Raw genomic sequence first — 15,869 nt, 5'->3', positions numbered from 1 at the left:
GCAGAGAGTAGGGAAGAGAAAATTGAACACAAAGTTTATAGTGGCTCGGCTTATTCCAAGCCTACATCCACTCTTCTGCACTGACAGCCCACTGGTTGGATTTCACTATGAACAAAAGAGATGTTACAGATCTTGCTTTTCCTTGATTCCACAAAGTAGATATTCTACCACACTTCCTCAAGGTATCTCAAAATATACTCTCTTTTGTGTACAAGATTTCGCTCAGTAAGTGAATTGACTAAGAATGAAAGAGCTTCAGACCTTAGAATTCTTCTACCGTGCACACCTCGAACAACTGGAACATCTTCCTTTTATACTCCTTTGTGCCATCATACCCGTTGGCACTTACCAAATGAATTCTTCCAATCCTCCCGTTGGACAGAATCAATTAGGAAGATTATTCGAGCTATTAAAGGAACACGTCGATAGCCCATCAATCCTGCTCGCCCATACAATCAGGATCTTGGTTTCCATAAGTAGAACCTTCCAAGAATACTTCGTCAATAATCGGATCTTTAATCATTCTTGATTTGAATAAATGAATCCGTTATGTCATATCCAGCCAAGAGATCTTCTCCAATGATAAGGCCAAATCCTTAATGAAGCAGATTACGGATAGCCTTTCTTCAACGGATTAGAAACTGTCAATGAGAATAGACTTTGAGTCTTGAGTTTAGTAGTCCGGAGGTCTTCGGACTACACCGATAGAAACGTTTTGTCGGCTTCAAAATATTCCAGAAAGATTTCTCCAACAATCTCCCCCTTTTTGATGGTGACAAAACTTTTCTGCAGATTTGAATATCTTTGACTTGCAAAACATTAGTCAAAGCAAATATGGATATCTCATAAAGATTAATGGCTTAATGATAACACTAGAATCTACAACCACATAAAATAGGTTAGTCTTGCATGAGAGTAAAGCCATTCATAAGATATCAATAGTACTTAATATAAACAGTCAAATCCAAATCCTCGTTCACCAATTCTCATCCAGCATACGAGACACACAAGTCAAACATCAAAACAAACTAAAAATTCAACAAGTTTAAGTTCAAAAATTTCAAATCTCGCATCTCTCCCCCTTTTTGTCATCATAAAAAAATTGAGATGGGAAGAGAATGGAGTCAAGTTTGCTTGGGAATGCGAACAAGCTGGAAATCTCCCATGGACTGGATGATGCCTTCCAGCTTTTTCAATTCTTCCTTCAGTTGATCCACCTCTTCACCTTTAGCATTGGCTTGAATCTGAAGAGTAAGGGCTTGGATCTGATCAGACAATGAAACGGAAGAAGCTTGACCTGCATTCTTCAAGTTCTGAACTTCGCTTTCCAAAGCATATATCTGACCCCGCAATTCCAAAAGAACATCAATGATTCTACGAAAATCTGCTGAGTTATCAGTCTGCTGCATCGCTTCGGCACGATCCGATGGAGTAAAGGCAGACGATGGTATATCAGCATAATCACGCAGATTTGGCGATGAAGCACCATGTCCCTCCTCAGGAAATTGAGAGGCATGAATGTCTTCTGGATCTGCTGGAGAGCGGCTGACTCCTTCACTGGTAATAGGATATGAGGACATTCCTCTGTTTTCATCATCTCCCCCTATTTCCATGGCTTCAGGTGGAGAAGAGTTTTCCTCATGCTCTCCTTACTCTTGATTTTCTCTTTCTTCTTCTTCTTCTTCAAACCTTTCCTCCTCTGCTTCTTTTTCTTCAGCTTCTTTCTCCTTTTCTTCCTTCTCCTCTGCTTCTCTCTCCTCTGCTTCTGTTTCTTCTTCTTTCTCCTGTTCTTCTCTCTCCTCTGCTTCTTTCTCCTGTTGTTCCATTGATTCAGGAACAGAATGACTCAGCTTCTTTAATGCTATAGCAGAAATTGTGAGGTCATCCTCATCATCTTCATCAGTAATGAGAGCTTTTCTCTTCTTGGATGGAGCAACCATGGGTTCCTTCCCTTTTCTTTTCACTGCTGAAGAGACTTGATGAGATTTGATAGGGGTTTTCTCCTTAAATTTCTCCAACGCCTTGTCGAGCTCTTTCAGACGCATTTTGGACACCATTTTCATACCTACCATCATTTTGTCACAAGGTCGAACACAGAGAATTTGTGGATGCTGAATATTCAAATGTCTGAATATCTTTGACACAAGACCTGGATAAGGAAGTTGGCCCTTGTCCTTCACCACTGCTCTATACAAGTGAAACATAATAGTGTGAGGAAGAGAAAACTTTTTTCCAGCATTGATGGCGTACATCAGCTTTCCCTCTGAGTTAGAAACATCAGTCTTGGAAGTTGATTTCGGTCTGAGACAATTGATCACAATCTTGTGAAGCAGAATGTTGAACGCATGCATCCTTGAGTAGGAAATCCTTCCCTCTGTCATTTTGTCTTTAACAAGTTCCAATGTGGCACGAGCTATAGAGACACTGATGGGTTGATATCTCCCTCTCTCAACCCCAATAACATCTACCAACATATCCACATCCACTACAAAGTCTTGATCTCGGACACTGAAAGAGATTCTATTCGCATCCAAGAAACTAAGATTTGAATAGAAATATGCAGTTAATTGAGCATAGGCTTCTGTGGTGTCGGAACAGAACTGTTCAAATTGACATTCACAGCATCAAGGAAATCAAAATCCACACTCCTAGGGTTTATCACCCCACGCTTCAACAATTTGGAGTATAAATTCTTCTGTTCCTTCGATCTAAACAACTCTGTTCTTTTTCCTTGAATTTTTGCCGCAACACCCATTTTCGGTTAAAATTGGCTGTACAATTCGTCATCATCATTCCCATCTATCGGATTAAATCCTCCAACACGCGGATCACTTGGGATATTTGCAAGGGTTTTTTCTGCCAACCCCTTAAGAGCAATTTCCAAACTCTCCATTTTTCGTAAAAATATGTACTCATTCCCATATCCCTTGTCCTTAAGAAACTCATTGATGTAGTTCAATGGAGTACCAATGCTCTTTAAAGCACTGTAAAGCTTATAAATAAAAGAGGGCTTTTGAACTCTTACGGATCTCGTCTTCAACGATTTCTTCCTCTTGTTGATGAACAAAGATTCTCAGTGGACTAGATGGTGGAGAATGACACTGCGAGAATGTTGTGGGCTCTCTGCGACTTGGTGACTCCTCTTCCTTGGTGAGATCAAAGTGAGTAGGTCCCTTACTCATTCGCCGTGGTCCCCTGCTTGCGATTCTCGAAGACTTTCTTAAAGACGACATCTTTCTCAGTTTTCGAAAGATTCCTTGCTTGACTTTCCCAAGAAAGATGACAACTTTTTCGAAGATTAAACAAGGGAGGAACACAGGAATGGAGGATCGAAGCTTTTTAGGGTTTTGGAGTTAAGTGAAGAGGAACCGACTGTATATTGTCTAGTCGAAATGGGGGAATGCTAAACGTCGTAAAGGAAGGTTAAAAGATGCCTTTTAAAAAAAACCACCTTTTTCAAAAATAGATAACTACCATTAACTCTTTTTGAAAAGGAAAAAATTGCACTTTTCACGGAAATTGAAGATAGCATAAATCAATTATGAATGGATAAATGATCGTACCTTTATGAGATTTAATATAAGAGAAAATAAAATAACTTAAATGATTCTTTAAAGAAAGAATTTTCAAATATTTCGACAAGATTTTCAAATGGTTCAAAACATTAGAGCATATCCTTTCTATACAAGTACCTTACTATAATAAGTCGGGACTTGGTTTCAATAAGGAAAGTGATTCTCTAATTGATTTTCCTAAAGTCAAGAAGAGACTTAGACAAAGACCTCCAAAGGAATTTTACAAAAATCATTTTCAAAAAGTATTTGTAAAACCTATTGGTGGAAATGCCCTCAAGTGTTCAAATTATGGAGATTCGAAACACTTTGAGAAAGAATGTCCTAAAGTCTGGAGATGTATTAAGAAATATTGGATAAAACAAGCATACTCTACTAACTCTCATGGACCCAAGAAAAAATGGGTACCAAAGAAAAGATGAGTTATTTTTGCAGGAAATAAAGGAAAAGAAGAAGGAGAATTTGGTAAGGAATTTATATTTTTGGTTTGAGTACATAATTTAAAAATTCTCATTATACTTATATTCTCTTTGTGCCTTGATTGATTTAGACTTCATTTTGATCATACTCAATGATCATATTTATTGAAGAAAGAATTGTATGATTTATTTTTGTGATTCGTGCGTTGAGATTTGATATAATACGTGTGATCATTTTTTGTTTTTGTTTGATTTTATACTCTCAGATTTTATCATATCTTGCCAAGTAAAAATCCGTTTTACATAATATTAATTTATTACGAAAGATATTATTAGATACTCAAGGATTTTATTCTCTTTGTTTTTATCGTACTATGACTAAGTGAGAATTTATTTTTCAAAATATCATTGTGCATAATATTCTTTCTTTAATACTTTGTTATGATGAATTAATAAAGAATATTTGTTTATCTATGGATTTTCTATTTTACTCTAACGAAATGAAAGGATCCAAATTGATGGATACCAAAAAAGAAATGAATTGATTGCAGGAAATTCAATAATGCAAAAATGATTGTGAATTTACGCAGATTTTAGTACAATAAGAAAAGAATCTCAGGCGAAGATTGGCAATGATTTTTTTTTTCAATGGTATATTGCAATCATATACCTTGGGTAAGAGAATATTTTTTTATCATTCGGCCTTGTGAAATTCTACATGCATTTATCCTGATTTTGGACGATTGCTTATCATTTATATTGCACATATTTCTTCTCATAAATATAAGGCATTGCAATATGTTTTACTTAATTTGGCACGTGATAGCAATCTATAATATACTTTTGAGATTTATGTTCAAGGAAATCTTTTTTATCTTGAAAGATATTATTGCATATTCTTGGATATTCTTGCTATATTTTTAGAAGATATCTTACATCTAGCAAGTTTGATAAGCAAATCAAAGGAAGATATTGCGTGATATTTTTGCAAGGATTATTATTTGTTATACAAGAATTTGTACGCAAAAAAAAATCTTCCATATGAATTTTGGAAAGCTCGATAAAAAAATCATGGAGATTCTATACTATCTTCTAGAGGTTAAAAAATTCTCTTCTTTGTGCAAAATTTTTGCTTATTGAGGAAATCCCTTATGTGTCGTACGAAATGTTGAGTAGTTCTGAATTTTAATTTTATATATGCTATTCAATTTATTTATTTGAAGAAAGGGCATTATATATTATTTGGATATTATTACAGCTTATTTGTGCAAAAAGTTCGTTAAGTTTATGCAGGTTAAATTCAAGAAGAGCTTGATTTAAGAAAATAAATTTTTGCCTCGAATTTCAAAATACAAATGATTGTTGTGAATATTGTTGCTACGAAGGAAATAATGGAAAAATATTATGTTCAACGTGCACAAGGAACAATTATTTCTATTTGCAAATATTGTTATGATGACAGGGGGAGAAAGCGAATTCAAGAGAAAGGAAAAGAATTGTGATTACCTCAAAAAGGCAACAAATTAAGGGGGAGTGTTGATCATTTGTGGAAAAATCTTTTTGAATTGATCGTGATCTTGATTACTATGGAAGGAAGGAAAATGTAAATGTGTTAGAACTTACCAAGATCAACAAAATCCGATTAGTACATCTTTTATTACCTTTTGTCATTAACAAATCTCTTATTGATATTATCATTTATTATGACAAAAGCAGTAAAGTGAATTTTATAATGCGTTCGTGATTTTTGTTGGATATTTGCTGATATATATAATCAAAGTGAGCTATATTGCATATCTTTAATATTCGATTTACTTTATAAAGGCCGATTTTTGGAAATTGTGTTTCATGCAAGATATTTGTTATCATTTTATATTCTCAACGTGATACTTTTTCCATTATTATCGTTTTTTGATTATGACAAAAAGGGGGAGAAGATATGAATATGCATATGTGTTGATTGGTTTATATTATTTATTGCATAATATTGAGTTGCGATTATTTTTCTATATATTGTTATGCTCAATCTATTTGCTATCTTCTGATATCCTTTGATTTAAATTAATATTTTTAAAAGTATGTTTACAAATCTACATATTCAGAGATTGTTTTGTCATCATCAAAAAGGGGGAGATTGTTAGGGAAATTCCTTATGATGTTTTGAAGATGACAAAAGAAATCAAAGGCTACTAACGTGTTTAATGGTTAAGTAATAGACTATGCAGATGATAGAACATATGAAGGATATTATCAAAGTCTGAAGACAGCCAGAAGAATGAATGTAACACATGTCCAAAGTATATTATGAAGATTTCCAGACTTCTGTGTCAAAGTCTGAAGACTGCCAGATTTTAGTGTCAAAGTCTATTCTACATCAGAAGTCTGCTCACTTTGACAAATTCCAAACTGATCCTGAATGAAGAACCAGAAGACAGACTCTATGTTGAAACTGAACTTATTTAGACTATGTTTAGACCTTAAAGCTAAATCTGTTCAGAAGTAGAATATGTTCAGACTCAGATTGTAAAGTCTATTGCACTCAGATTCAGATTGTAAAGTCTATTGCACTCAGATTCAGATTGTAAAGTCTATTGCACTCAGATTTTACATCCAAATTTGACAGAATGTAACACAAGCCCCAATTATATAACGGCTAGTAATCTGATTTGGATTCCATATCAAGATTGATTTGATTGACTCAATCTAATTGATTGACGATTGGATCTTGAAGACAAGAACTTTCTATATGAAGAAGTTCTACTTATGGAGACCAAGATTCTGTTTGTATGGGCGATCATAATCAATTTGGAATTCTACTTTTGTTACTCAATGGCTACCAAATCTTTTAGATACAGATCTGTGCAATGGGTAGATTGGAAGACGATCCTCAAAATACTGTCCAACGGCTAGTTTGGAAGTGGATGAGTATTTAAGGAGATCAAGGACCGATGAGCAAGTAAGAGACGGAGCGTAAAATTTATAATTCCAAAGTCTGAGCGACCTTCGATCATACACTTGTCTTTTGTGAGCTTAAACGTTTGTGATTGTGAGAGAAATACCAAAATAGTGACTTAGTGAGATAATGTGATTTATTACTAAATGTTTGCACTTAAAGTTATAATCTCTTGTTGATTGCATAGTGGAATCCAACCAAGAAGGCTGTTAGCGTAGGAGAGTGGACGTAGGCTTGGATTAAGCTAAACCATTATAAATTATGTGTTCTTATTCTTTTCCCTGAATCTCTTTATTTTGTTCGTAATTCTATTTAACTGCTAAAGTCTGATCTCGCTCAAAGTTTGCTCTCTTTAGACTCAGTTTCAAAAGTCTGTTGTTATTTAGACTCAGGTTAAAAGTAAAGGTTTTCACTGTATTTTGCAGAATCTATTTTTACACCTATTCACCCCCTTTAGGTGTTCATACTAGCACTTTTAATTCACTCCGATTTGTATCCAAAAAGTATTTGAGTGTCGACTTTTTAGTGAAACATATTTTTGACCCACTTGATGGGACACATTTTGTTGATTTCAGGATAATACAATGGCAAGAACAAGAAATCAACTATAGCCCAACAATATTGATAGCGACAACAACCCACTACCACAAACTGGTAATGAGGACAGCATGCACTTTGAGTCCTCGGTCGTTGGATGAATGACAAAGGGTAACCAAGAGGGTGATGTCAATCTTCTAAGGCAGCTTAGTGAAGAACCGATCGGGAGGTTGCACCGAATCCCAGTATGATGTCAGCCATGAAAAGATTGCTCAAAGAACAACAAAATGATAGGGGTAATTACATCGTGAGCTGCACATCGGATGTGTTCAAGCAAATAGTCCCCAATGCTGTGAATAACACTGTCAAGGCTGAAATTGTCCAATAAACTACCAACATTCCAAGCCAATACAGTGGTATCAAGGCATGTTCCTAATTCCTCTTCTACTACACAGTTTGAGATACATCTTAAGTCCAAACCCAAAATGACTTGTGGGTTGACGCCCTATTAAGCAACTATTGAAATATTTTCTAAATAGTTGCTAAATAGTTGAATAATTTGCAGAATATATAATTTATCTACAATATCTCCAAGATATCTTTAATATGTTCCTTCAAAATCACGTTGGGTAGTATGGATGAAATTTAGCTTGGAAGCACCACCAAACACTCACCTAAATTAGAAAATTTTCGATAGTGGTACAAATTTGTTATCATAGCTAATGCTGTCACATTAGCTTTCGCGGTAAATGATGTCATTATGTAATAACACCATTTAAAAAGCAAGCATTGTCCAAATGAGCTTTTCTATAGAAAGTGCGCATGTGTGATAATTAACATCGTTTAAAAGGCGGCACCATTGAATTTTGCTTTCGAGTTGATCGATGCTAGTACACCTCTACATCGTTTTAACACAGCGAGATTCAAATTAGCATTTAGGTAGACGGTAGACAAACGCGAAACATTGATTAAAAACATGCAATGAAAGGTTTTTTGTGATGACAGATGCATGATAAGGAACAAGGTTTGAAATAGTACGCGGCGATGGTATTTGTGAAGGACCCTATGTTGGCGGTTGGAGATTAGTGACAAGGTAGAGATGACTTATGAAAACAGATGGATGGTTGTGTATTGACTTAGCAGAAGAGTATTGAAGTGCTCAACGTGGGCGATTTGCAGCTAGTGCTCTCAAAATTTCCTCAAGATCGAGTAACTCTAATGCCAATTTAGATTCTATTTTTTTGGGGAAAATATTTTTTGGAAATGCATTTTTCTCATTTTTTGGTGTTTGATCATCTCGAGAAAATGTGTCAATGGAAAATGTTTTCCTACCAAATCTTAAATACAGGGAAATGATTTCCTCTTTGAAATGATCGGAAAATGTTTTCCAAAAGATTCTGTAGGGTCGAACTCGCTCAAGGAGGCATCGGCAAGTTGTGGCAAGCTATAGATCTAGCGGGCTTGAGCCTCGCAAAAGGTCTGGCGAGGCCTCGGGCTTTGTCAACCTGTGGTGAGCTCAAAGTTCATTGAGTTGGCAAGGCTCGGGCTTGCTAGCCTTAGACGAGCTTGACCTCGTAGGGTTTGGTGAGGTGGAGCCTCGCCGGCCTTAGGCAATAGCTTGCTTGTGGCTGATCACCAACCTTTGCTGTGGCTAGCAACTGGCCAAGGAAGAAGCAAAAAGAAAAAAAAAAAAATCGATTTTTATTTTTATTTTTTTTCTCATCAAATTTTCTTTATCAAATGATGGAAAATACTTTTAAGGTCTTCTCGAGGTTTTAGTTAAACAACACAAAATGAAGTCATTTTCCCATAAAATATGTACGGGAAAAGGTATATTTTCAACAGAACTAATGGACCCTTAAAAAATAAGAAAAATGAAACAATTGAATTTCTTAACTTCAATATTACAACCATGGTCTATTTATTGGCCTCAAATCAAAGAAAAAAGGAAAAACCTCCACTACGATATATCATGTCACGAATCTGAACACAAATTCGGCGATGTACAAGATACACATAGATATGCTAAATATCTGAATAATTTGCAAAATAAATGCTGCATTAGTAATATCTCTGTCCGCTTTGTAATGAACCCATACGCTGGAGCCGAGTTCTTGTTCCTTTATTGTTTGTAATCGTCTCTCAATCAAGTACGACGACTGCAGTGAGACTTCGGAAATGGTCAGTCTGCTACTTCATATAATATTTTGCCTAGTCGACGATCGCTGTCGGCGATTTTCGAACGAATAGAAGGCAAATTAGAGACATTAGCAAAGTTTGCCGCAGTCGTACCTAGTAGCACTAACGGCTTTTCCCAACAGAAACTTGTAGAATACGACGTCTCTCAGGAACTTCATCCACCAACTAGACCCATCCTGCTGAACCCACCCCGATAAATATGATGCCGCGATCAACATCGCCGCCCTCCACCTCCTCTCCCTGACGTACCTCTCGAGGGCGAACCCGACATCACGCGTCTCGAGTTCGCCCCGTTGGGAAACCGAGCTTCCGATGTGCCGGCCCAGCACGACCGCATCCTCGAGTGCCAAGCACCCACCTTGGCCCAAGTCCGGCGTCATGGGGTGCATGGCGTCTCCGGCCACCGTGATGTTCGCGCGGGTCAGGTTCCCGAGGACGACGTCCCACGGGTAACGAAACATAAACGGAGCCCACGTCAAGGTGGAAAAGTCGGAGTGGCCGACGATGTCGAGGTACAAGGGAGAAAAGTCTTTGGCTAAGTTGTCAGCCACTTCTCTTACTAGTAAATTTGGATCTCCTCCCATGTCCGCACCTGAAATGTAGAAGAGAGAGCCCTTTTTATAAACTTTAGAAAACGTTCTTGTGCGGAAAAATCATTTCTTCACTTCGCAAACCGATCTAAGCATCACTATTAGATCTTACAGAAGGAGTTTCGGACCATCCGATATGCAAGCGGACGAGACATTCTTGTAGGTGGAGGTTCTATGAAAAAAATGAACCCTTTTTGGGGCACATGTGCAACTATAGAAAGGACATGTAGCAATACCTTTTGGAGGAGCTTTGCAGGCCAAGAACCAGTAGACCTCCTTGTCGTTGAGAGGAATAAAACCACCCCTCTTCGAGACATCCACGAATTGCTGAACCTCATGGTTCAACCCATGGCCTTGTGGGTACACGGCAATCCCACGAATTGCGGACCGGCCTGAATCAACTGGCTCGCTGAGTCCTAACCAACGCGCTATCCTAGAATGCACTCCATCACATCCGATGACAACCTAAACACGTGGCGCATATTTTTTTAAACAACAATGAATTCATCGATCCACTGCAAATCCTCCGAGGAGTGTTGAAATAGTATTATTACCACAGAATTTAGAGAGAGATCTTAGGTATGAGAATTTACGAACCTTGGACTTGATGATGGTTCCGTCTTCCAGCGCGAGGATACAAATTGACGAGCCTTGCTCCACTAGGGTATCAATGGAAGTGAGCTTTGAAGAGAAACGGATAGTATTTGGAGGCAATTCCTCCGCCAATGCCTCTAATAAGATCTTCCGGTGTACCGTTCTTTGTTCACCTCCACTCCTAAAATGTATAAAACAGTGTAAATGTTGAAACTTTTAGCATTACCCATAAAAAAAAAAAAAAAAAAAAAAAACTACATAGACAATGCAGAATTGTGGGGAGTTGCAGTACCCTTTGCTTGCATCATAACGCACTTCCTGAATGGCTTTGGTCTTCACATCGGTTACGTAACCCCTAATGAGAAGTTGAATCTAATAAGAATTAGTAAAAGGAACTTGAAAGTAGGTTGGAATATGCACGTGAAAACCTTTCTTGGGAATATCAATATTAAATACAAGAACGGAAAAACCTTACTTGGAAAACGGAGGGTAAAGGGAGGTGAGCTTCTCCGAAACCCCGAGCGCGTCGAGCGCGCGCCAGGCATTGGGGAAGAGGCTTAAGGCCGCGCCGGTGGCTCTCAGCCCCTCCGATCTCTCGAGCACCAATGCTTGCACGCCGACTTTCTTCAGGGCCACCGCCGTCGCTAGGCCTGCGATGCCGGCTCCGACGATCACAACCTCCTCCATTTGAAATGTCACCTTGACTCTCTTATTCTTCTTTTTGCCAACGATTTTTCTCTGAATTTGGTCGGAAACTGTGCTTTTGATCTATTTAAGCTATTTCAGAGTGACGACTGCATCTCTTTATAGCTATCACGGTAATCTTGCCGTGCGCATCGAATGACGTGCTTGATTTGATTTCTCCTTTGACCCGATTCGTGCGCTGCAAGAATCAAAATTGCCCGGCCGTGTCCCAAATTATAATCGCTATTGGGAAGTTGCAATGAATCTGGTCAGCTTTGAATTTTCATTTGGGCCAAAAGCGACGAAAGCAAAAAGTAGGTGATTTGACCAGGGAATATGCTGGCCGCTAAATTAAAAAGTAAACTAGAGTCAGAATGGTCTACAATCAGTATTCTATAGTAGCGGTGAGTATGGTATGAATTGGGTCAGTCTATTTCCTAATTCTAAGACTAATCTACATAGTATTTGTCATCAGTTTTTGAGACCGATGATCAATCCTATTGATCAATTCTCATAATTAAAATGTATTTAATATGACTCTCAATTTTTTTTGTACCTTAGAACTTTTTAAAATTTTTTTTAATAATTTTATTACATTTTTCTATTTTTTCTCTTCTTTTTTTTTTCGTCATTGCTTCTTCCTCTAGCTAGCGAGGCTTGGCCTCACCTTGACTGGGTGAGGTCCTTGCTCAATTGCCACAAGGCTCGACCTTGCTAGGCTAAGGCAAGATTGACCTTGCCAACGGTTGGGCGAGGTTCCTCTAAGGCTAGGGCTCATCGGCTAGAGGAAGAAGAATAGAAGGAAAAAGAAAGAAAAGAAAAAAGAGAAAATGATTTAGGCTTTATTTTGGAGTTATTCCCGGGAATAAAGAAACAATTTGTTTTTGCTTTTTGATTCTATTCTAAATCTATTATTGGGAATAAAGATGTTACCAATCGGATTTCTATTTTTCTTCTTTTATTTCGGAGAATAAAAAAATAAAATCAAATACTATTTAACACGTTACCAAACCGGCCTTAAGTTGCCATGCATGTGCATTAGCACATGGACCTTGTCTTGTATCATTCTTTTGTTTACTTTCGAGTAATGTCTCACAAAGAAGCACAACGTACATTCAGCTGTCCTAATGAATTGCCAATACATTAAGCCTATATAAACACAACATCCCTTGAGGGAACCGTCATCCATCGATTAAATCCTTCTTGTTGAACCCAACCTGCTCAATATAAAGCCGTTATTATTGTCCTTCCATACCACCCTAGTGCAAATCTGATGTCCACGCTTGGAATTCAAGTCCCCGAGACGCCGACCAAAACCTCTCCGTCCTCGAGCGCCCAACGTCCACTGTTGCCCAAGTCGAGGGTCCTTGGGCGCAAAGCTTCTCTGGTCACCGTAATTTGAATGGGTTGTATGTCTAAATAGAATGTTTTACGGACGTGGGAACATCAGTAGGATCCTAGTAGGGGTGTCAGTAGATTTTGAAGAAATCTGGAACGAACCAAATCATTTAGGTGAGCATCAAATTCGAACCAAGCAGCAGCCCGAACAAAATAGAACCTGAATCAAAGACTCGGTTTGGTTTTTTGGTTTTCTTTTTAAAAAAAAAGATTAAAAAGAGATTTAGGGGAAAAAGAGGAGATTGTGTGAATTGTATATTAAGAAGATGAATGATTTTTAGTTTGGTTCGGGAAACTATTTGAACTGGAATAAGAAACAGTTATTTTTTCATTATCCGAACCAAAATCCAAACCCAACCGAAAATGCACAAAAATTCAACTTGGTTTGGTCCACTGGTTCTAGTTCGATTCTGACACCCCTAAGCCTTAGAGAGTTCTTGTCGTTGTCATGTTACATGGGTGGAAAATCCTTAGCCAAGTTTTCATTCACTTTCCTTGAATTGAGACGTTAGATCACAGATGGATTAGTTAAAAATATAAAGAAAATCAAGGGAAGGGAATGAAAACTTGGCTAAGGATTTTCCACCCATGTGACATGACAACATCTCAAAAAAAAAAAAAAAAAAATTCAAAAATATATATATATATATATATATAAAGAAAATCAAGGAAGTGAATGAAAATCCTTAGCCAAGTTTTCATTCACTTCCCTTGAATTGAGATGTTGTCATGTTACTAAGCACTTATTGAAGGACTGTCATTGTCCAATATATGTTAAAAATATAAAGAAAATCACAAAAAAAAAAAGTAGCAAAATTCTTTTAAAGAGTCGATTTTTATTAGCAAATGGTTATCCCCTGTAGATTCATCGTCCCAATTTATGTATTGTTTGTAACTATTATTCCCACTGGAAATGGCTTATTTCCATGTAATAGAAAGTCATCAATTTAGGATCACATGAACTTACAAGCAAATCGATGTCTAAGACTATTGGCAAGGCTGGCCCAGGAAGCCAATAATTTTTAGGTGTGAATGTACAAAGATCTATCGAGGATATTTGCAACTATGCAATCAAATTCTAAACCTTTCAATATTTTTTGTTTAAATCTTTCAATTAAAAATATAAAATTTATTGCGAAAGTGCAATTGAATATAACAATCAAGTCTTAGAATTTCTCTAAAAAATGCAATCAACTGCTTTTATTAATCCGTCTTGTTTGGATGTTTCAAAAGTGCCGGTGTGGCATTTTCTTGAAAATTTGACCCGGCATTATTTTGAAATTTCGAACACGGGACATTAATAAAAAAATTTGACCCGGCATTTTCTTATTCTTTACTTTTCTTTTTCTTTTCTTTTTTTTTCTTTTATTTCTTATTTGTCTTTTTCCCATGGTCTTCTTCCCCACGAATTTTTTGTCCGTGCGTCTTCTTCTCCTCGACGTCCTCCCACGTCTGCAATAAGCCGAAATCTGGTTTTCATTAGTTATCCCTCGCTGGCCAGCTATTCCGACCGGCTCTACGCTACCGCCGGCCTCTGGCTGGCCGGAGGTTGTCATCGACGCCGAACTAGCTCTGGCGAAGAACTTTCATGCTCTAAAATCTCGTAAGACGAAAAAAGATCTAATGATTCGGGCATTAGCATCAGAACGGACAAAAACGCAACGAAGAGGAATCAAGCTCATATAAAGATGGTATCACAGGAACGAATCTCACAAAACTCAGTTCAAACTCTCATTTAGGCATTTTATCAAACACGCTGTGTGCACTAAAGAAACAGGGTGTCCTCCGACTCATCCGCGGCTCAAACTCAGACCGAGACTGTCAACAGGCATGCTAGCACACATGGCAAGCACACTAGAGTGTACAACAACCTTAACGGGGCCAGCGGAGCCGGAATTCGCCTGATTCACGTACGGACGAGGGGACACCTACCTGGTTCAAGCGCGGTGCTATGGGGGGACGGCGATCGACGGACTGGCCTCCGATGAACGTCGGCTCCTCCACTTCCTCTCCTTCTCACTCTTGACTGACTCCTCGTCACTACACACCAAGGAACGAGGCGGTTTTGACGTACCGGAGCTCGAGCTTGACGCGAGGTCGCCCGACTCCGACGGCACGCTGACTTTCTCCAGCGAGACCGGATGCGGAAGCAGAAGAGGTGGTTCACCCCGTGCTCCTTCCAACTGCCACTCTCTCCCTCACTCGCTTAAACTCTCCCGAGCTCTTCCCGTCTCTCTCCCTCTGTAGCTCTCTGTGTGTCCACTCTCCGTTGCTGCCCTCCCTCTCGGTTCTCTCTCGGTTCCTCTCCGAGTCTGCTCTCTCTCTCTCTCTCTCTCTCTCTCTCTCTCTCTCCGTTCTGCTCCTCCTTCCGTTCTTTTTTCCCGCCCCGTCCTGTCCTCTCCTTCTCTGCTCTTTCTTCTCTCTGCCCCTTCTCTGCACTCTGCTCTACTCCTGTGCTCTGTTGTGCTGTCTTTTCTCCTTTGCTGCAGGTTCCGCGCGCGAAGACGCCAGGGAGGGAGAAGACAGGTTGGTCGTTGGCTGGGCTGAAAGTGGGGAGAAGCTGGGCCGCGGGCCGGGCCAAGGCCGGATCCGGCCAGACCCGACCCCTAAGCGTTTTTTTATTTATTATTATTTAAAATAGGTGTCAACAAGGGCCTTCAAAGGTCAATTGAGGATGATCTCTGTTTATGTTAAATTTATGACTCGAGTTTGGGATTCGTTGGATTATTGAAAATTTACAAAATATAAAATATAAAATAAATTGAAGCAAAGTTTCTTCTTTGCTGAGAAGCCAGCGGAATCCGAAGAAGAGAAAAGTGAAGCCCCACATGATTCCCTCTGCACATTAAGATTGGTTAATGGTGGTTTTTCTTTGACCTTGGGCACACGCGCGCACGCACGTATTTCATGCTGGTTTTTCTTT

General features: G+C 38.5%; 1 protein-coding gene across 1 annotated transcript; it reads right to left on the bottom strand.

The window, feature by feature from the left end:
- Positions 1–9,348: 9,348 nt before the first annotated feature.
- On the bottom strand, positions 9,349–11,689 carry LOC104418169 (monooxygenase 2). Its single transcript, XM_010029421.3, has 5 exons — positions 11,340–11,689; positions 11,157–11,219; positions 10,868–11,045; positions 10,507–10,735; positions 9,349–10,272 (listed from the first exon to the last, which is right to left on the bottom strand). The coding sequence occupies exons 1-5, from the start codon at positions 11,549–11,551 to the stop codon at positions 9,749–9,751; spliced, it is 1,206 nt and encodes a 401-aa protein (XP_010027723.2). The 5' UTR covers positions 11,552–11,689; the 3' UTR covers positions 9,349–9,748.
- Between the last annotated feature and the right edge of the window lie 4,180 nt (positions 11,690–15,869).

The sequence above is a fragment of the Eucalyptus grandis genome, chromosome 9 (assembly GCF_016545825.1).
Source record: "Eucalyptus grandis isolate ANBG69807.140 chromosome 9, ASM1654582v1, whole genome shotgun sequence".
Lineage (NCBI taxonomy): Eukaryota > Viridiplantae > Streptophyta > Magnoliopsida > Myrtales > Myrtaceae > Eucalyptus > Eucalyptus grandis.
This window is presented reverse-complemented; position numbering and strand designations above follow the sequence as displayed.